The sequence below is a fragment of the Tachyglossus aculeatus genome, chromosome 17, assembly GCF_015852505.1.
Source record: "Tachyglossus aculeatus isolate mTacAcu1 chromosome 17, mTacAcu1.pri, whole genome shotgun sequence".
NCBI lineage: Eukaryota > Metazoa > Chordata > Mammalia > Monotremata > Tachyglossidae > Tachyglossus > Tachyglossus aculeatus.
The window spans coordinates 47,901,981-47,925,339 of record NC_052082.1 but is presented as its reverse complement, the minus strand read 5'-3'; the positions used below and the strand labels follow the sequence as shown (position 1 = coordinate 47,925,339).

Sequence of the window (23,359 nt, the reverse complement as noted above, 5' to 3'; positions counted from 1 at the left end):
CCACTAAGAAAGGACTTTGAGTCAACTCACTCTATTACTTTTTTCTCCTCCTTTGCTGCTGGCCTGTTGGAACCCTTCCAGATTCTCCGATTTGCTTCACAATTCTATTACCTCCCAGCTGTCCCGAGCTCTTTACAATGAACGATTCTCCATGACGAGCAGCCCAGTTTAAAACCCAACCCCCCTGCCCTACTTTAGGTTTCCCTTGCTTTTCGGCATATACTATTCATGCAACGTGAGGCATTTCCGTGGAGGCCAACGGCCTATCTTCTTACAAAGCGGACCAAACTACTTAGAAAACTGAACACCCCCGCTCGATCGGTCCAGGTGTTTTGTTCAAGTCTTTAATAAAAATATTCAACAAAAATATATCATCAGGCATTTTACATAATGCATACATTCTTATCTGCAGGTACAGATAAATTACAGAAGGCAAAAGCAAACATATTGCTTATCTTTGGCAATTCACCAATATCACCCCCTGCAGAAACAATAAGGTACAGAAAACAAAAACCAGGGTATTCGGAAAGAGGGGAAAAAAAAGGCATCTTACATCACAGACCAAATTCTAGGCAATAGTACAGTAGATAGTTTTTGGAATCGATTCAGATCTGGAATACTTCCAACCACGCGGGGATGGAATTACACGTTGCTCTCTAAAATTAAGGCCTGCAGTTCTTGTCAGACAAAAACCTACTTGTTTACTAGTCACAGTCTCGGATCCGTTCTATACTTAATTCATCGTCTTCAACCCCTTTCTTCTCCTCTCACACACTCTTCCTAAGGAATGCAAAAAAATTTTCCCCTCCACAAACCTAAACATGTGTTTTACTTGTGGGTCAGTTTTCCAACTCCCCAGCTAATACATCTTATGAGGAGGGCAATTCAGCTCTAAGTCAAAATGTACTAACTTAGTGTCCCGGAATAAAAGCTCCTTCCCTTTACAGCAAAGATACATACTATGGCTCTACTTAAGCAATATGTACACGATACACACTAAAAATTAGGAAAGCAATAAATGGGTACACTTATGTAGCAGCTTGTCTAAATATGTACACGTTTTCAGTTAGATAAAAAAAAAACTTGTACATTTGAGATCTTCTGAAACGCTCCTACCGTGGTCTATAAATAATATTTAAAAAACTCCACCTGGTCAAAATGCAGGACAAGGACGTATCAAATTTAAATAAATCTTCTGGATGCTTAAATGCCTGAACAGCTTGAGGTTTCTGTAAAATGGGTTCTGCCAGTTTCGAGAACACTGGAAATCTGTGAGCCTTCTAAGACTGGTAGGAGAGGAACTCCACCACTTTGGAAGGGAGAGAGAGCTTCTGGACTTGGTAGGTGGGCATCACCCTCCGGATCGCCATACGACATAAGTGTTGGAGACTGGAAACCTGCTTTGGAGTGGCCCAAAAATATACGCTCCCATCATGTGTCCTGCGCACACAGAAAGAAACAAACGAAGAAAAGGACCTTCAATGCCCTGCAAATCATAGAGAACCCCCGAACGGCTCTTCTGTGGGCATCTCGGGGCCACCGAGGCCCGAGCAGGTGGGGAGAGGACGGTGGTGGGGGGAAACCTGGAACTGCTCTGTGGTCATTAGCGTCCGTAACGAACCCACTGGTGGAAGACCTGGACACTGATCACTCTCACTGTCAGAGGCTGCCTCGTCACCCTTGGCAGCGAGGGGCTGCTCCCAAAAGGCAGCAGCACAGAAAAGAACAAAACCAGGGAGTTGGTTACAACTCGGAGCCCTGGACTTCCATCCCAGATAGTTCCAGGTCTCAAATCTCTATTCGTGAATTTAAAACTAGGTGGGATTTCTTCAGGATAGCCAAGAAGCCTATTTTAGTATTTGTAATTTTTTTTCTTTTTTACACTCCACACTTCCAAAGAACATAAAGAGGGCAGGGGAGAAGAAAGAAGAGGGAGAATTCAAAACGTATTTACCCAGCAGCTAAAACACTGCCATCAGTAGAAAAGGCACAGCAAAGGCCATTGCTCAAAGGTGCAACTTGCACTGGATAATCTTCATCGATTCTCCAGAACCTCACCATTCTGGAAAGGAAATGGTTAAGTGTGTAAGCCGCCGAGTTTCTTAGAGCAAAACCAAAACTCCCCAGACACGCACCACTGAAGTCTGAGAGCAAAAATAGAAGGAATGACTTTACAATCCAGATAAACTAGACGTTGTTGCTGAGAAGTCATAAAGTGTCTGAGATGACATCTTGCTCAAACATTCCAAAGCCACCCGCAAGCTGGGAATTTGAGGAGTTAATCTTCCATAGCATAAGATTACTCTATGCTCTGTGACCTTGGGCAGGTCACTTAACTTCTCCGTGCCTCAATTCCCTTATATGTAAAATAGGGAGTCAATACCTGTTCTCCCTCTTACTTAGAATGGGAGCGATCTTCTGTCTACCCCAGTGCTTAAAACGGTGCTTGGCACAGAGTGTTAATAATAATAATGACATTTATTAAGCGCTATGTGCAAGGCACTGTTCTAAGCGCTGGGGAGGCTGGGGAGGTAAGAGTAAGCACTTAAATACCACAGTTATTTGTTGGACAACTTCCATTTCCAGAGCCTGGGTATTCTGTTCATGTTTTGCGGGCCGCCACTCCCCTCCCCGAAAGATAAATTCAAGTAATTCTCCACACAGTTTGCTTAAATTTCCAGGAAGTAGCAGCCCTCCCTTTCGATTAAACTAAATGAGACTTGAAACGCTGCATCCATTTCATCACTCCACCTTTTATCGGACACCGGAAGCCTTTCCCTGCAGGGGAACCGGCCATACCGATTTGCTTCGGGTCCCGCGGGTAACCTGAGAGGGGACTGGGGTCCAAGGTCTCTCAGAGCAGACACAAGAGCAATTCAATCGCAACAAATTTTGCTGAAGAAACCTACGCTTTTATTCCTTCCCTTTAACCACCTCAATCTAGCATGTCTTGCCAGCTCTCGGGGCATATGCAAACATACTCCTCTCTTTGAGAAGCAGCATGCTACAGTGGATAGAGCATGGGCCTGGGAATCAGAAGGTCATGGGCTCTGCCACTTGTCTGCTGTGTGACCTTCGGCAAGTCACTTCACTTCTCTGGGCCTCCGCTACCTCACTTGTATAATAGGGATTGAGACTGTGAGCCTCCCGTGGGACATGGGGCTGTGTCCAACCCGATTTCCTTGAATCCACCCCAGCAGTGTCTGGCACATAGTAAGTGCTATTATTACGACTGTTTTGGATTTTAATTTCCAATAAAAACGGGCCTCAGCTACATGATTCAACTTCTCAGATGGGCCAGAAAAAGCTGTCATTTGGTCTCGCTAACTCAAAGATGGGTCAGCGTACCACGCCTCTGCCACTTGGCCTTCACACCCCAAATCCAGAGGCCCCAGGCTGTGGACCTGAACCGCGGGTGGCAGGCGTTCTTAGCGCTCCTCTCCCCATTTAGGTTTCATTTTCTGGGCTTCCTTCCCCAAGTCACAGGTTTAACCTGAAGTTTCACTGATGACTCAGTCGCCAATACGTTCTTGACATACCGTAATTACGAGTACAACTTAGGGACGTGGGGAAAGAGTCGTGTGTGCACTGTACTCTCCCGGGTGACTAATACGGCACTCTGCACATAGTAAGCGCTCGATAAGTACCACTGCTGATGGCGTGTGTCATCGCTAGCTTACAAGATCACAGCTCAGGAAGGTGCCAAAAACCTTCTTTTACAGACATCGGCATCTCATACGGCCTGGTTTCTAAAGGGAGATATTAGAAAACCACAGCGCAAATGGCTTTCAGGGGGACCGAAAGATGTGCTTAAGTGGGAAGGTCGAGGGATGCTATAAAAAAAAAAAAGTACTTACTTATCATCGGCAAGGCTGGCGATATGTAGTCCATCATGACTAAAAGATACAGATCGCACCCAACGATCGTTTGCTCCTCCAGCAAATATTGGAGTCGGAGGGGGGAACAGATGCCTGCAGGCAAACATAGAAACAAACGTAGCTTTCTTTAGTTGACAACCCGGCTTCTTGTCAACTCACTATCTGATCAAAAAGACTCCGGAGAGCCAAGCAGGGCAAACAGCACACTAAACTGGAAAATCCAGTTGTGATTCCTTTCAGGTAAGCCAGCTTTCCAAATGAAGTATTTCCATCGTCATCATCAATCGTATTTATTGAGCGCTTACTGTGTGCAGAGCACTGTGCTAAGCACTTGGGAAGTCCAAGTTGGCAACATCTAGAGACAGTCCCTACCCAACAGTGGGCTCACAGTCTAAAAGGGGGAGACAGAGAACAAAACCAAACATACTAACAAAATAAAATAAATAGAATAGATATGTACAAGTAAAATAGAGTAACAAATATGTACAAACATATATACATATTTCCAGAGTGATACTATTAGAGAATCAGCACCTTTTTTGTTTCCCCATGATATTCAAGTGCTTACTATGTGCCAGGCACTGTACTAAGGGCTGGGGTAAACACAAGACAGTCAAGTTGGACACTGTTCACATCCCACATGGGGCTCACAGTCTTAATCCCCATTTTACAGAGGAGGTAGCTGAGGCACAGAGAGGTAAAGTGACTTGCCCAAGGTCACACAGCAGACAAGAGGCGGAGCCAGTATTGAAACCCAGGTCCTTCTGAGTTCCAGGCCCGTTCTCTATCCACTAGCCCATACTGCTTCGCAATCAATCAATCATATTTATTGAGTGCTTACTGTGTGCAGAGCACTGTACTAAGCGCTTGTACTTCACACTGACAGTTTCACTTTCGGCCAGTCACCACCCAGAAGCCACTTCAAAACCCTGCCTGCCTAGAGATGTGACTATTGGTCCCAACAAGGGACTGCACACCACAATCAGTCGCTTCACTTCTCTGTGCCTCAGTTACCTCAACTGTAAAATGGGGAGTAAGACTGTGAGCCCCACGTGGGACGTAGACTGTCTAACCTGAATAGTCTGTCTCAACCCTTAGTAAAGTGCCTGGCCCATAGTAAACACTTAACGAACACCATAAAACAACAACAAAAACACCCTGGATCCCAGTGCAAGGACTCCAAGCGAAGTTTCAGCACACGCCCCTTGGCTCTTGATGTAATTCAAATTCTAAAACTTCAAGCTTTCAAAAGAGTGGATAATCTCTTGTGTCGCTTCTGAAAGCTACACAGGCATCTCCCCACGGTATTATTTTAGCCCCCCAAAAGGCTAAAAAGGAGGGGGAAGAGGAGAATTTGCGGTTTCACTTACCCAAATTCCATCAGGATGGACCCAGTGTATGGATCCCAGACATAAACTCGCGTGTCATAAGATGCAGTAGCCAGTAGTGCTCCATCAGGAGAAAACTCACAAGCTACAACATCATTGTGATGCCCCTCTAGTTTCCTTATCATGGTGTATTTATCCATATTCCAAAGAAAAACCTGTAATAGAAAAGCTAATGTTATAGCTTCATTCGGACACACAGAGGAAAAAAAAACAACAACATCTTATCTGACTGCTAGATTTATTTAAGATCGTATTAAATTAGGCCGTATCAATTAAGAATAATTAAATAATACGCTCAGTGTCATAGTCGGGTATATTAAAATCAGTTTTTAAAGTTAATTAAAGCAGACATGCAAGTTCTATTTCAAAAGTTTCTGTTAAATGTTAATTACAAAGTAAACCAATATTTTAAATAGTCAATTCAATTTAACCACAAAGGTACAATGAAATCCATTTATACAAAATAGTTAATGTAAAATATACAGAAACAAATAGGGTTAAACACTACAATCCCCCTTTTTTCCAGTAACTACCAAAATTTTAAAAAATATACAGACAGAAAATGTAAGGTTAACAAATTGTTACTCCAGTGGCATCTCCCTTTGAGATTATCACTTGTTTACAATAGGCTTGGGTCACCAACGTGAGCCTAGGAAGAGAAACAGATACTGCAAGCAAAGAGAATTTTCACAGCCAAACGAAATTTCTTTGGCAAACAAACAAGGAAGCTTAACCACGTTATAAACTTAAAACTTCTACATTACGAAAATAATAAAAGGCAACATTTCTGAGATTTATCCTTCTTACTCTCAAACTTTAACTCTACTATTAATCACATTCAATGCATTTACAAAGAACGGACTTTAAAAGTGTTCTGGTGCACATTTTCACCATTTCAGATTAAGAACTGCAGTGACTTTAGACTTTCAGATTAAGAATTGCAGTGAGACTTTAGACTGTGCAGATTTGACTTCAAATATGGTTTTATCATATTTCTCAGAATTTTGTTTTGGGTTTTTTTTTTTGTTTGTTTTTAAATCGGTGAACATGTAGCTTATGCACACAATAGTCATATGAGCGTTCTTTCCCCATTATGGGATCCGGCCACGTTTTTGGCTCTTTCTGCACAAATTCAACATCCGTATTTCCAACACCATGAAATCAAGGGAAAGCTTAGGCAGGAGCAAGGTTTGAGGTACCACTAGCCCCTCCCAGACTTCCCCAAAAAAGGGTCAGGGAAACCATTTCCAAGCCAATTAGGTTCTACTCAATTGGTTTCACTTGCCGTTAAATCTGCAAACCAATTTAAGTGGAAGGGTTGGTGGGTTTCACTGTGGGTAAAATTAAAAAAATAAATAAATAAAAGAAAGAAAGAAAAGCAGAAAGTGGACATCGACCAACACCTGCGTACGTACAGTACCCCTTGCAGTCGATTGCAAGGTTACTTCATCCTACGGTAAAGGTCGCCCCCAGCCCGGTAGCCAGAGATGCCACTCTTTCTGCCCAGCTAACACCATTGTGCGCCTGTGTGCGAGTGGTGCCAGCTTAACCTCAATCACACCAATATTGCTGCCACCACCTGTGACAGGGAAAGCAAGAAGCTTATGGAAAACACACAACCTAAAATAGCAATGTCAACATCCAGCTCTGTTCTTTCTATGATTTTTAAAGCGCTAGACTGGCATATCGGGAACTAAGCTGCTCATCCTATTCTGGCATTTTCAACTATTCTTTTTTTTTTAAATCGTACTTTGGAATTACAAAAGTTGTTATTCGCTACAAAAAACATTCTAACGGTAGTCTCAACCAAATGAGCTAAAAGCCATTTTACAAGTCACACTGGACCGGGCTCTTGGAGCCAAGTATTTTTATATGTCTCTGAAAGCAATGCAAGCTCCTTTTACTCTATTTTATGCTAACTCAGAGCTGTTAGGTCCTAAAAAGGAAACTACCTAACAAAAAAAAACACCAAACAAACCAGCCCGCAGAAGGTGGTTTAATGCCTGTTCTGCACTCACTTATGCTAGCAGTACAGACCGGACAGAAGCCATCTAACTACTCACTCTAGGTGAGCTATCTTTACTTCAGTGTTTATAAAAGTTACTCTCAGAATTGTCTCAAAACACAATAATTTAAAAAAACCAAAAAACACCCCTCCCACCCCACCCCCCACCCGCCCCCAGGAAACAGAATACAGAAAATAATTTACAACAGAATAGCTTTACGATATTTGGGCTAGTCCCCTTTTCTAGGCAATTAAATTATCTTGAGTTCATATCAAACAGCTAAGCACATGGGCCAAGCCCACTTCTTTAAAGGACATTTAAAATTACCAACTAAAAGCAGGGCATGTTCTCCATTCACAATCAATAATTGTCCATGGATTCAATTTATTTCATGCAATTTCTTGCATCATCATGAAAAAAACACTATTCATGACACCGAGCACAGGCTTAATAGTTACTTAGATTTAAAATGATTACGCACACATTACGATAACCCAATTCACAAATCAATGTGCAAGAACTCTGACACATACTGCTTTACTGGCTCCAACCGAACACAGCATGGACGAGTCGGGGGAGAACGCACAGCTGTACACCCAGTTCTGGTGTCCCCTCAACACCTTCATCATATTTCCTGCGCAGAAAAGAGTAGCGTTACTGAGTTGTCCATTACATAAACGTCTTAAAAATAAAAAAGCAAGCTTTTACAATGCCCCGCCTAACTTCAGGGCTTCGATCTTCGTAACTTTCCGTATTTATTCTCCACAACCCCATTTGTGTCCTTTTCTTCTCCATCGTGGACCTCGTGTGGCAAAAGCATTCCAGCAAAGACGCCCAAACACAATCTCTGAGTTCTCCCATAGCACGAAAAGTCCTCTTACTTGAGGTCTAGTTATTTCTGGTCTTGGAGTCAACATATTTTTTAAGTACGTCACAAAAGGGCTCTCCCGTAGTTTGCCTATACTTCCAAAAACCATTCAGAAGTAATCGTAGTAGTGACACAGTGGTAATTATTATTGTAATAATGTTAGTGGTATTTGTTAAGTGATGGTTTGGGCCCAGGAGTCAGAAGGACCCGGGTTTTATTAAGCCCAGCTCCTGCACTTGTCCCCTGTATGACACGGGGTAATTTATCTCATCTGTAAAATGGGGATTCAGACAGTGAGCCCCATGTGGGACAGGGACCGTGTCCCGCCTGATGAGCTTGTATCAAGCGCTTAACAAATACAATATAAAAAAATGCTGTGCGCCAAGCGTTGTACTGCAGGCTGAAGATGAGGCTAAACTTCAACTGCCTCTCTCAAACGGAACATTTTGTTTCCTGCTCCTCACAGTCGATGTTATGGCATTCCGTCTCTCAGAACAGGACCAGATGACAGCACTGAATGAACAAGCCAGTGTCCTAGCTTGACTACTTATCCGCCTCCTCACTGGTTTCCCTTGCCTCCAGTCTCACCAAACCATATTTCACTCTGCTACTTGAATCTAAAGTAGAGTTCTGCACAAAACTCTCTTCTGGCATCCTCTGTTCACCCCACCATCAGCCCCAGAGCACTTATGTACAAATCCGTACTAAATAATACACTGCGTCGGTCTCACCCTCTAGGCTATAAGCTCCTTGTGGGCAGTGAACAGGCCTATCAAATCTCTTATCCTGTACTCTCCCAAGCACTTACTACAGTGCTCGGCACAGAGTTAGCTCTCAATAAATACCACCAATTGACCGATCCACAAATCCCCATCCGCAATCCGTTCATTTTCACATCCGACAGATTCCGGACTTTAAGGCAGTTGTATCGGCTCGCTCTTCCCTAATTATCCATTCTTAATTATCCATTCTTTTCTCCTGATCCAAACACTAGGCCAAGCCCACCATTCCTCCAGAGCTCACCTTCTCCTTGGGCACCGTTCTTTACTCTCCCTTCCGATCCCTGGCTCACACCCCTCCCCGCTCATTTTGAATCCAGAGCTCCAAGCCTCTTGTGAGATCTCTCCTCAATTCAGGTTAACTTTTCTCCACGGTCACGTCTTCTCACTCTCATCTAAGCACTTTTGGTCCTCCTTGGCATTTCTGCTCTTGCTACTTCCCATCTCCCAGTACATTTTTACAAACTCTATTTGAGCGCTTTTCCCTCCTCTTCATAATTCATTTTATGCCTTTCTCCTATGCTTTCAGCTCCGAGTGACCAGGGATCATGCCTTATTCTACTGTATTATCCCAATCACGTGGTACAAGAGCTCTTAGTTTTAGTGTTGACTGATCAATCAATCGTATTTATAGAGCGCTTACTGTGTGCAGAGCACTGTACTAAGCGCTTGGGAAGTACAAGTTGGCAACATATAGAGACAGTCCCTACCCAACAGTGGGCTCACAGTCTAAAAGGGGGAGATGGAGAACAAAACCAAACATACTAACAAAATAAAATAAATCAGGTCTTTCATGCAAAATGTTTTTGGTGTAGAAGTGTAAAAACATATATCTAGGCACACTTCCCACAGCTCTGAAAGAAACACTGCATTTTTAATACATCTTCAAGCAACACATTACATCTGCCTTTCAATCAATGGCATTTATAGTCTTAGTTTATGGTCATGGGTTTTTCTCTGCATTAACATGCTCCTTTAGGACCCAAGTATACTTTCACTAGACAAGGGCTACAACAGTCTGTGCTTACATACTTAGATAAGAAAAGCAAATGGAAAGTTTTCCAATTTAGACAGAACCCTGAAACTGCTCCAGACAGTGTGTGAAGGTAACCTAAATCTATGGAATTGGTTTACGTATAGGAATGCCGGTGAGACACATTGGACTAAGTGCTTGGGAAACACAAAGAAAGCAAGGATGATCCCTGCCCATTGTTTTCTTAAAATACCTAGCTGGCTCCTGCTCTGGACTCCTTTCATGTCTCTGTTGCTTCTTACATGAAGATGAAAAAACAAATGAAGAGGATAAGATTGTTCGATACAATTTATTAAAGTCTACTGTAACCCATGCCTCGGATTCCTGAACAAGATAAATGACATCCCCAACAAATTATCTTTCCTCAGGCCCTAAAAACGACGCTTACCATCATCTTTCAGGTCCCATACTCTTAGAGTTTTGTCTCTTGAAGCTGACACTAGGATCAGGCTGCCATCTGGGGCAAAAGTTAAATCTCTTACTACTTCAGCGTGGTCCATCAGGTTAAGGAGGAGCTTTCCTAAACGGAAAAAAGATCTTAAACATTGATCTTAAACAAAATACTTCAAATTATCAATCTTGCAACACGAGGAAGATGGGGAAGAAGATTGTTTAGTGTTTCTAATCGCTGAGTGAGTGAAAGCTTCTACGATCCCTACATGAAAATCTAGGAAAAATTAAGTGTTTTATATGGAGGGTTAATTATTTGTATTCAAGAGGAAAAAAATAAAATACATGAGATTTAATTCTAGAATTTTCTTCTTTGGTAAGCTCTGGGATCGTTAAAAGTTCAAGGATCCTTGAGGAGTCAGCCATTTAATCATATTCCTGGGTCAAGATGATTTAACTTTTGTATATATATAAAAAAATTATACTAGACATCCATTTCAGAAAATTGGCTGGGATGCAATTTGGTAAAAAAAAATACATTAAAGTTTTCCTTATTTCATATACACCACTGTTCAAAAAATACTTTCCATTCTTTAACTGGAAGAAAACGAATCTTGCCTACATACCTCAGAGTGACAAAATATAGTTTGGTTCACGAGCCCTCCAGTAAAACAGTTTATCCTTTCCTCTAAGATCTATAGACTAATTTTATCATTTGAACAACTCTCAACCACCTATGTGCCAACCACTGTACTAAGCACTGGGGTATAGACCAGCTAATCAGGTTGGACACAGTTCATATCTCACATGGGGCTCACATTTTAATCCCCATTTCACAGTCAAGGTAACTGAGGCACAGAAACAGCAAAGGACATGCTTAAGGCCACACAGCAGACAAGTGGCAGAGCAGGGCCTGAGCTCTACTTAGCTATTCTGCTTTTCCAGAAGCCACTCCTCTGCACTGTAAGCTCACTGTGGGCAGGGAATATGTCTATTATTACACTATACTCTCCTAAGTGCTTAGTACGGTGCTCTGCACACAGTAAGTGCGCAATAAATACAATTAGCTTTCCAGAAAAAGTGCTTATGAATTTGATCACCCAGAGTGAGTGAAATCGCAATATCTCATTGGAGTTAAAACTTTCAATCCTGTTGCTACTTAAGCATTCCTGGGGTTAGGTAATGATTGATGAGGAGTTTGCCTTGAAACCTCAGGGTGATCCAATCATGAACAAGGACCACATGAAAACACCTTTTTAAGCTGGGAAGATGAAGTGAATTACTATTTGGGCAATAATAATTAACTAGCAACTGGCGCACTTCCTCTCTCTTTCCCAAGGACTCTTTCAGCAAGCAACATGCATGGAGTAGACATTTTTACCAAGTTTTTTAAAAAAATAAAAATGGGGCAGACTTAAACAAGTTGCAGTAGCTCAGGAAATAAAAAATAAACCTTTTTAAAAGTCCCAGGATGCCAAGCACAGGCTGAACTCCTTCCGGATCAAAAAACCCCCCAAATCAACCGACTAACGAGATCCCATTCTGTCTAATTCTGAAGTATTTTCTGCTTTTAAGCCATGAACTCACACACTTTGCTCTCAGTGACCATGTACATCCTTCGCCTTGAAGGGGAAATGAGCGTGCCACAATTAAAAAGTAGACCAAGACATTGAGAGTTTCCACGAAGATCCTATACCTGTATACACATCCCATATCTTGATACGCCCATTGTTTAACCCCGTTGCGAGGAGGAGCTGATCCTGACCAAACTTGAATCGATGCCATTCTATATTCACGCAACGACTTTGCTTCTCAGGTACCGAAGACCCAAAGGCGAGACTCCAGACTATATCTCCGCAGTCTATGACGTGCTCACAAGGCTTGTTCTTTTGACCACCGTCGCTATTTTGTCTTGAGAGTCTTGAATTGGTGACATTCTTGGTGGAGCCGGGCAACAAACTGAAAAACAAGTTTAAATTTTGAAAAAAAAACCTCGAAATTTTCTCTAAACACAACGTGGGCTAATTAGTGCCCTGCCTTGTTAAAAGCATGATTTTCAAATGCTTGTTAAAGACTTCAATTAATCTGAAAATGGCACCAAGGAAAGGGAGGGTGGAAAAAATGCCAATGCCAAATCCCAAGGCTTCTTTTAACAAACTCAAGCAGTCGATCACGCTCTTTGTGTATTGAGAGGTCCTAGACCTTCAAACAGCAGAGAGCTGACGTGCCTACTTGGGTTTCTTTTGTGACATTTGGGATAAAGCTTTTTGTACCATCCCAAAAAGCTGGTAACAAAACACCAGAACAACAGGCTTCTTAGCCACCCAAATTAATCTGAGGAAATTTAGCCGTTTATAGGCCAATTTGTTCTAAGGGGATATTTAGTATTATGTTGTTCCGAATGCCCCTCTGCAACATTTCTGATAATTGAGTTTACATGGTGCAAAGATGAAAGCACCTTTCCATCTGACCTAAGAGGAGCTGAGTCGCTGGTCAGTGCCTCACTGCTCCCAAGAGGAAAGGTGTATGAGCAAACCTGGGATTCTGCATGACTGACAATGTTATAAGGAAAAGGGAGTCTTACAAGTCTTATAAAAATGTTATAAGGAAAAGAAAAAGGGAGTCTTACAAGTTCTTAAGGCACTGGGCCCACGGAACCAACTTCACAGTGCGATGTCCTTGTGACCAGGCAAAATAAGACCCATCCGGAGCAAAGGCAACCGTCCAGTTTTCACGCCCAGATTTCTTGTCGAAAGGAGCTACCGGGGCTAAAAGTTCTCCTATAGTCCGTGATCTCACTAAAGTGAAAAATGAAAATAAAGCAGCAAGAAATGCACGTGATTAGCCTGTAACTTCAACGGCCTCCGAAGTCTTTAACGTTTTTCTAAACCATTACCACTAATTTCAGTTCTCTTCCTAAACACCTCCATCCTCCCACCCTAGGAAAAAAGCACCCCAATTTTGAAGTAACTCTTCCTTTGCCTTCTGGGGCGGGGCGGTGGGGGGAGAGGGGCACGGCATGGAGAATGCAAGGAAAAATATTTAAAGCTAGAACTTATGTAAAAATCTTGACGTTTAAACCATCATGCTCTAGTAAGAGTACCAAAAAATGCCCAATTCCTGACTTCAAGTTATTACCTTCTATCACAATTAAAGTACAAAAGGGTTAGCTGAAACTGGTCAAGGGCCGATCAATGTCCCTTGGACTGGTGGGTGCGAACTCTCAGAGAGTGTTTATCACCAGTGAACTGACAAGATCAGAGGTATTTACAGATGGGGGAGGGAAATCAGCAAGTTTAAACCAATTTTTAATCAAGCAATCAATGATATTTATCAAGTGTTTACTGTGTGCCGAACACCATATTTCTAATCTGTTTGGAACACTAGCAGGACAGGGCCCAAAATGAGATCATCATGTTTTTAACCCATTCCTAACTTTATCCCATTTTATTTTACTAAACTGAGGGCAGTCATCTTTTGGAAAGACTGGACAGCCTTCCAAATTCCGGGCCAGGAACCCGGGAGAAATATGAGTTTCTTGGAACTGGGGAGACAGGACCATCAATAGTTTTCCCCTGACAAACTGTGGGTCAAATTTATTTTTCAATGCAGCTTTCCTATTGAAGCAGAAAAAAAACCATAAGCTCCCAATTACAGACCTATGAAAATAAAGACAGGGGCCAATAATAACCCTGCCCATTCCTTCATTTGGCCATAATACGAGGCAGCAATTGTGAGTCTCTACGGATTTTTTTAATATGACAGCACAAAGAGAAGACTACGTCACAAACGCTTGACGAACAACATGGGAAAAGAGGTTTCAAAGAAAGGACGAAGTCCACTTTCACGATCAAGGATAAATTCACATCTTGTCTAAATTGAAGGCTCAATGAAAAAAAATACTCATTGTTTTCATGCACTAGATAGGAATAAGGGATACAGCTGGTTACTTTTTACAGCAATAATGGCAATGTTCCGGGCATTAAAAAACCCAAGTGACTTCAAAGCACCAAAGAGACTGTAGGCATATTAATGATCACTTTTCGGCACGCCTGTATCGTGTCTCTTACTCTTAAATGCTCTGCTTTACGGGAGACTTTCCATGAGAACAGCCACCAGGACCCAAGTAGATAAACCTCCTGTTTGATAAACAGAAAATTCCTAGGGCGTATTATGGGAATGTGTCACATCTGTGCCATCTCTGAGTCACTTAGCTTTTTCTTTCTATTCCTTCCTCCCATTCCCTCGGCCCGTTTTCACAACGTGCGGTAAGGCGACCCTGAAAAGAGAGGGTAGAGGCCCAAGGGTGTCTCCGGCTCTCCTACGTGCTCTCTGGAAATTCCTCTGCTGCCATTGTGTACTGACTGCCTCTAAGCAGTGCGTACATGAGAAACCTGACACATGCGATGGCAGCAACCGCCCATCCTCACAAAGGGAAGGCGAGGAAGGAATTCTTCATTCCTTCGTCGGTGATAAGACTGCTACCCATAGAAACCGGCATTTCTGTTCCTTCCAGAAGTGAAGGGCGTGTGGCGAGTCGAAATTCAATGCAAAATGCTTCAGGATCCTCCCGCCGCATTTTTGTTCGGCCCAGAAATTTCTGACAATCACACCCCTTTTATCGTTACTGCAATTCAAAGATCTGATCTCAGTACAGCCTATTTTTTTATATATAAATGCTAAATTTGCAGGAGATCTTCATCGGGTGGAACTACTAAGGCTGGATAAGAGAGGGTCGGAATTCAAAGTGACCGCGGCCGTTTAAAAAAATCGTCTATCAAATACAGGAAAAAGCTCAATGGGGGAGGAACAAAAAAAAAACCCAAATTTGAGAGACGAGATGAAGGCCACGCTAAGCTTATTGGGCAAACGAGGGGCCATAACAGCCCGTGAAGCGAACGAATTTCCTGGACTGTGTGACATAGTTGGGGAATATCATCTTTACTCTACTTGGCACTGGTCAAGGCCTTATTAGCAGTGTGTCCAGTTTTGGTTCCCACATTTTACAGTATTGAAGGGATGGAAAAAAGGAGGAAAGCTTGTTCAGGCTGAAATGCAAACCTCCAAGTCCATGAAGACTTACTCTTAGGTTTCTAAGGATTTCAGCAAGAGTTTGGTTGGAAACAAAGGGGAATTTTTGGGCTGTAAGGCCAAGGAATATTTGCAAGGGAGGCAGTCCTCTAGACTATAATCTCACTGTGGGCAGGGAATGTGCTCTCCTGAGCACTTAGTACTGTGCTCTGCACTTTTAGACTGTGAGCCCACTGTTGGGTAGGGACTGTCCTATATGTTGCTAATTTGTACTTCCCAAGCGCTTAGTACGGTGCTCTGCACACAGTAAGCGCTCAATAAATACGATTGATGATGATGATGATGCACTCAGTAAGTGCTCAATAAATATCATTGATTGACGGAGGCTGTAGAGTCTCCATTCCAGTCTCCATGTTCCTTAGATAAGGACGGGGTGAGGGAAAAAGAAGGGGCCAGATAACGTTTTGGGGGTGTATTGTAGCCCCGAGTCTACAATTTTAGGCACAGAGTCACCTCTAATACTCTATTACAAGATTAAAATACTTTAAAATAAAGGTAATGCTGCATAGATAAAGGTCCCTGGCCTCACCAGTGGATGCATCCTTTGTTCCCAAATCCCATATAATTTTTTTTTAAAGACGCCTAGATCCTTGAACTGTTTCCAGACCCAAGTTTGCCCCTCACCCACTCCCCTCTAGGCAAAATGCTCTACGTCCACGTTCCTGAGATTTTTCTCTCTGCACTGGATGGAGACACTCTGCAGTGGAGGAGAAATAAAATAGGATAAAGATATAATCCCGAAAAATTCAACCGATTTGGCTCCCTCTAGACTGTAGGCTCTTCGTGGGCAGGGAATGTGTCTTTACTGCTGCATCGTACTCTCCCAAGCGCTTAGTACAGTGCTCTCCACACAACGAACATGACTGAGCCAGCGACTCGGTGGAGAGCCAAGTTGCGAAGCACCTTTGTGCAGTCGTCTTTTCTCAGCTCTGGTTTGAATGGCCCTAAAGCCAGCGATCCATCAGTGGTATTTATTGGGCGCTTTCTGTGCGCAGGGCACAGAACTAAGCGCTTACTTCCGTGCTTCGCACACAGTAAGCGCTCTGCCCCTCGTCTACTGCGTGACCTTGGGCCAGTCGTTTCACTTCCTCTGTGCCTCAGCAACCTCATCTGCAAAATGGGGATTGAGCCTGTGAGCCCCCCATGGGACAGGGACTGGGTCCCACCCGATCTACTTGTAGCCAACAGGCGCCTAATACACTGCCTGGAGCACCTAATCAGCGCTTAACAAATACCATCATCATTATGTGCTATGCGCTCGGGGAGAGAACAATAGGCTGGAAAGACACGCTGCCTGATCTTAAGGAACTTCAAAACCTTAGGGCATCTTTTCTGCTTCCTCTTCATTCATTCCATTGTATTTACTGAGCGCTTACCGTGTGCAGAGCACTGTACTAAGCGCCTGGAAAGTACAATACAGCAATAAAGAGAGACAATCCAGGGTGGGCAGCAGTGGCACCTCGGTGCACGACCACCGAGCTCCTCAAATCCACCAAACCATCCCTCTTCCCCTTTCCAAGCCCTACTTCCCAAGCGCTTAGTACAGTGCTCCGCACACAGTAAGCGCTCAATAAATACGACTGAATGAATGAAGGCACACCTCCTCCAAGAGCCCCCCCCCAGACTAAGCCCCCCTTTTCATTCATACATTCAATCGTGTTTATTGAGCGCTTACTGTGTGCAGAGCACTGTACTAAGCGCTTTTTCCTCCCCTCCCCCTCCCTTCCGTCACCTCGACTCACTCCCTTTGCTCTCCCCTCCCCACGGCACTTATGTCTATATGTATTTATCTGTAATTTATTTATTTCTATTTTGATGTGTCTAACTATAATTCTATTTCTATTGATGCCTGTTTGTTTCACTTTGTACCTATCTATAATTCTATTTATTTCTACCAATGCCTGTTTACTTGTTTCGCTGTGTACCTATCTATAATTCTATTTATTTCTACTGACGCCCGTTCACTTGTTTAGATGTCCGTCTCCCCCCTCTAGACTATGAGCCCCCTGCGGGCAGGGACTGTCTCTATTGCTGAATTGTAGTTTCCAAGCGCTTAGTACAGTGCTCTGCACACAGAAAGCGCTCAATAAGTACGACTGAATGATTGATGTGTATAGATCTAAAATTCAACTTATTTCTAGTGATGCCTGTTACTTGTTTTGATGTCTGTCTCTCCCCCTCTAGATAGTGAGCCGGTTGCGGGCACGGATTGTCTCTCTCTATTGCTGTGTTGTCCTTGAGAAGCAGCGTGGCTCAGTGGAAAGAGCCCGGGCTTGTGAGTCAGAGGTCACGGGTTCTAATTCCGCCACTTGTCCGCTGTGGGACTTTGGGCAAGTCACTTCCTGAGCCTCAGTTCCCTCATCCGTAAAATGGGGATTAAGACTGTGAGCCCCAATGTGGGACAACCTGATTGCCTTTATCCCCCCCCCCCCCCCCCCCAACCCGGTGCTTAGAACAGTGCTTTGCACATGGTAAGCGCTTAACAAATATCATTACTCTCTGTGCCTCAGTTCCCTCATCTGTAAAATGGGGATTAAGACTGTGAGCCCCATGTGGGACAACCTGATTACCTTGTATCTCCCCCTCCCCGCGCTTAGAACAGTGCTTTACACTTAGTAAGCGCTTAACAAAATAACAAAATTATTATTCTCTGTGCCTCAGTTCCCTCATCTGTAAAATGGGGATTAAGACTGTGAGCCCCACGTGGGACAACCTGATTACCTTGTATCTCCCCCTCCCCACACTCAGAGCAGTGCTTTACACATAGTAAGCACTTAACAAAATAACATCATTATTATTCTCTGTGCCTCAGTTCCCTCATCTGTAAAATGGGGATGAAGACTGTGAGTCCCACGTGGGACAACCTGATCACCTTGTATCCCCCCCGCCCCCGCTTAGAATAGCGCTTGGCACATAGTAAGCGCTTAATACCATCATTATAATTCTCCATGTCCCAAGTCCTTCATCTGTAAAATGGGGATGAAGACTGTGAGTCCCATATGGGACAACCTGATCACCTTATATCCCCCCCGCGCTTAGAACAGTGCTTGGCACATAGTAAGCGCTTAACAAATACCATCATCATTATTATTTCCAAGCACTTAGTACAGTGCTCTGCACACAGTAGGCATGATTAAATGAATGTGAATAAATCTACAATTCTATTTATTTCTATTGATGCCTGTTACTTGTTTTAATGTCAGTCCCGTCCCCACCCCCCAGCCCCAAATAGTGAGCCCGTTGAGGGCAGGGGTTGTCTCTGTTGCTGAACCGTCGAAGCGCTTAGGGCAGTGCCCCGCACAGCGTCGGCGCCCAACAATAATAATAATGAAATTTATTAAGCGCTTACTATATACAAAGCACTGTTCTAAGCGCTGGGGAGGTTACAAGGTGATCAGGTTGCTCCACGGGGGGCTCACAGTCTTCATCCCCGTTTTCCAGATGAGGGAACTGAGGCCCAGGGAAGTGAAGTGACTTGCTCAAAGTCACACAACTGACAATTGACAGGGCCGGGATTTGAACCCCTGACCCCTGACTCCAAAGCCCGGGTCTTGCCACTGAGCAACGCTGCTTCCCTGTTATTGAACTGTCAAGGCGCTTAGGACAGTGCTCCGCACGGCGTCGGCACCCAATAATTCATTCAAACGTATTTATTGAGCGCTTAGTGTGTGCAGAGCACTGTCCTAAGCGCTTGGGAAGTACAAGTCAGCAACATTATAGAGACGGTCCCTACCCAACAGCGGGCTCACATTCATTCATTCATTCGTTCATTCAATCATACTGATAAAATGCTTACTGTGTGCACAGCACTGTACTAAGCGCTTGGGAAGTACAAGTCGGCAACGTTATAGAGACGGTCCCTACCCAACAGTGGGCTCACATTCATTCGTTCATTCAATCATACTGATTGAGCGCTGTGTGCAGAGCACTGTACTAAGCGCTTGGGAAGTACAGAGAGACGGTCCCTACCCAACGGCGAGCTCACATTCATTCATTCGCTCACTCAATCGTATTTATTGAGCGCTTAATGTGTGCAGAGCACTGTACTAAGCGCTTGGGAAGGACAAGTTGGCAACCTATAGAGACGGTCCCTACCCAACAGGGGGCTTCCAGTCAATAACGAATCAATAATAACCGATGAACGGTGGCGAATAGTGAATGAGCCCGATGTTGGGTAGGGACCGCCTCTATAGGTTGCCAACTTGTCCTTCCCAAGCGCTTAGTCCAGTGCTCTGCACACAGTAAGCAGTCAATAAATCCGATTGATTGACTGATTAATCAGTATGATTGAATGAACGAATGAATGAATAAATGTGAGCCCCCGTTGGGTAGGGACCGTCTATGTTGCCAACTTGTACCTCCCAAGCGCTTAGTACAGTGCTCTGCACACAGTAAGCGCTTACTTGTCCTTCCCAAGCGCTTAGTACAGTGCTCTGCACACAGTAAGCGCTCAAATAAATACGATTGATTGATTAATTAATCAGTATGATTGAATGAACGGATGAATGAATGACTGTGAGCCCCCTGTTGGGTAGGGACCGTCTCGATATGTTGCCAACTTGTCCTTCCCAAGCGCTTAGTACAGTGCTGTGCACACAGTAAGCGCTCAATTGGTCTGATTGAATGAATGCATGTGAGCCCCATGTCGGGTAGGGACCGTCTCTATAATACTGCCACCTTGGACTTTCCAAGCGCTTAGTCCAGTGCTCTGCACACAGGAAGCGCTCAATAAATACGATCGAATGAATGAATGAATAAATACGATTGGATGAATATGACTGAACGAATGAATAAAGACGATTGAATGAATGAATGAGGGGCTGAATGGCTGAGGAGCGGGCACATCAATCAATCAACCGTATTTATTGAGCGCTTACTGTGCGCAGAGCACTGTACTAAGCGCTTGGGAAGTCCAAGTTGGCAACATCTAGAGACAGTCCCTACCCAACAGCGGGCTCAGTCTAGAAGGGGGAGACAGAGAACAAATCAATCAATCGTATTTATTGAGCGCTTACTGTGTGCAGAGCACTGGACTAAGCGCTTGGGAAGTACAAGTTGGCAACATCTAGAGACGGTCCCTACCCAACAGTAGGCTCACAGTCTAAAAAGGGGAGACGGAGAACAAAACCAAACATACTAACAAAATAAAATAAATAGATATGTACAAGTAAAATAAATAAATGGAGTAATAAATATGTATAAACATATATCCATATATACAGGCGCTGTGGGGAAGGGAACGAGGTAAAATGGGGGGGATGGAGAGGGGGACGAGGGGGAGAGGAAGGAAGGGGCTCAGTGTGGGAAGGCCTTCTGGAGGAGAATCAATCAATCAATCAATCGTATTTATTGAGCGCTTTCTGTGTGCAGAGCACTGTACTAAGCGCTTGGGAAGTACAAATTGGCAACATCTAGAGACAGTCCCTACCCAACAGTGGGCTCACAGTCTAGAAGGGGGAGACAGAGAACAAAACCAAACATCATCATCATCATCATCAATCGTATTTATTGAGCGCTTACTATGTGCAGAGCACTGTACTAAGCGCTTGGGAAGTACAAATTGGCAACATATAGAGACCGTCCCGACCCAACAGTGGGCTCACAGTCTAAAAGGGGGAGACAGAGAACAAAACCAAACATACTAACAAAATAAAATAAATAGAATAGATATGTACAAGTAAAATAGAGTAATAAACATGTACAAACATATATACATCATCAATCGTATTTATTGAGCGCTATGTGCAGAGCACTGTACTAAGCGCTTGGGAAGTACAAATTGGCAACATCTAGAGACAGTCCCGACCCAACAGTGGGCTCACAGTCTAAAAGGGGGAGACAGAGAACAAAACCAAACATACTAACAAAATAAAATAAATAGAATAGATATGTACAAGTAAAATAGAGTAATAAACATGTACAAGCATATATACATCATCAATCGTATTTATTGAGCGCTATGTGCAGAGCACTGTACTAAGCGCTTGGGAAGTACAAATTGGCAACATATGTATATATCCATATATACAGGTGCTGTGGGGAAGGGAAGGAGGTAAGATGGGGGGATGGAGAGGCGGACGAGGGGGCTCAGTCTGGGAAGGCCTCCTGGAGGAGGTGAGCTCTCAGCAGGGCCTTGAAGGGAGGAAGAGAGCATGGCGGATGGGAAGGCTGATACAAACCGAACATACTAACAAAATAAAATAAATAGAATAGACATGCACACAGGAAGCGCTCAATAAATATGAATGAATACGACTGAATGAATGAGGACGACTGAATGAATGAATGATGGGCCGAATGGGTGAGGAGCGGGCAGATCCTCACCGATCTCATTCTCGTTGACCCTCGGGGGAAAGCTGGCCATCTATGGGGCACCGACTGGTCCCGGGAACGCGACTCGGCCTGGTGAGGGGGAGAAGGATGCGGATCCGCGGCGGAAGAACGGGTTTCCTCAGGGACCTGCCAACGCCGCCCGACGCCTCCCTCACGCTCCGCCCGACGCCGACCACACACTGGGCACAAAATGGCCGGCGGCCCGGGGGGTAGCCACGCGGCGACGCCCGGGGGGCGGGGCCTGGTGACGTCACGGGGCGGAGGGCCAATGAGCGGCGCGCCGCAGAATAGAGCGCCGCGGGGGGATCGTCTGGGAGGGCGGGGACGGGTGACGTCACGACGGGAGAGCCAATCAGCGACGCGCCCCGGAATAAAGACCCTCCGCGGTACCGCCTGGGGGGCGGAGCAGGGTGACGTCACGGGCAGACTGCCAATAAGCGACGCGCACCAGCATATAGCACGGTGACGTCACGGGCGGAGGGCCGCGGAGCGACGCGCCCCAGAATATAACGCCGCGGATCGCCTGGGAGGGCGGAGACTGGTGACGTCACGCTAGGAGAGCCAATCAGCGACGCGCCCCAGAATATAGACCACCCCTCCCCGCTGTACCGCCTGAGGGGTGGGGCATGTCGACGTCACGGGCGGAGGACCAATGAGCGAAGTGCACCAGCATATAGCTCGGTGACGTCACGGGCGGAGGGCCAATGAGCGGCGCGCCCCAGAATAGAGCGCCGCGGGGGATCGCCTGGGAGGGCGGGGACGGGTGACGTCACGATAGGAGAGCCAATCAGCAACACGCCCCGGAATATAGACCCCTCCCCGCGGTACCGCCTGGGGGGCGGGGCATGGCGACGTCACGGGCGGAGGACCAATGAGCGACGCGCACCAGCATATAGCACGGTGACGTCACGGGCGTAGGGCCGCTGAGCGACGCGCCCCAGAATATAGCGCCGCGGAATCGCCTGGGAGGGCGGGGACAGGTGACGTCACGAGAGGAGAACCAATCAGCGACACGCCCCAGAATATAGACCCCCCCCCCGCGGTACCGCCTGGGGGGGAGCACGGTGACGTCACGGGCGGAGGGCCAATGAGCGGCGCACCCCAGAATAGAGCGCCGCGGGGGATCGCCTGGTGGGGGGGGCCTGGTGACGTCACGATCGGAGGGCCAATGAGTGGCGCGCCCCAGATATAGTGTTGCGTCACAGCCTGGGGGGGGGGAGTATGGTGACATCACGGGCGGAGGGCCAATGAGCGACGTGCCCCAGGTATAGCGCCGAGGGGGCAGGTGACGTCACGGGCGGAGTTCCGCGGCTCTCAATATAGTGCTGCAGCACCGCCTGGGGGGGAGGCTGGACATGGTGACATCAGGCGACGTCACGGGCGGAGTTCCGCGGCTCTCAACGGCCCAGAATATAGCCCCGCGACACCGTCGAGGGGGGCGGGGCCTGGTGACGTCATGAGCGGTGGGCCAATAAGCGACGCGCCCCGGAATATAGCGCTGCGCAGTGCCTAGGGGAGCGGGGCCTGGTGACGTCATGAGCGGAGGGCCAATGAGTGTGCGGCACTGCCTGAGGGGCGGGGATTGGTGACGTC

At 45.3% G+C, this 23,359-nt stretch overlaps 1 protein-coding gene across 1 annotated transcript; it reads right to left on the bottom strand.

Annotated features, from left to right (window-relative positions):
* Nucleotides 1-296: 296 nt before the first annotated feature.
* WSB1 (WD repeat and SOCS box containing 1) lies at nt 297-21,927 on the bottom strand. The gene is made up of 9 exons (XM_038758958.1): nt 21,758-21,927; nt 12,972-13,140; nt 12,039-12,301; nt 10,341-10,472; nt 7,806-7,906; nt 5,249-5,421; nt 3,858-3,971; nt 1,955-2,062; nt 297-1,440 (listed from the first exon to the last, which is right to left on the bottom strand). The coding sequence occupies exons 1-9, from the start codon at nt 21,795-21,797 to the stop codon at nt 1,281-1,283; spliced, it is 1,260 nt and encodes a 419-aa protein (XP_038614886.1). The 5' UTR covers nt 21,798-21,927; the 3' UTR covers nt 297-1,280.
* Nucleotides 21,928-23,359: the final 1,432 nt, after the last annotated feature.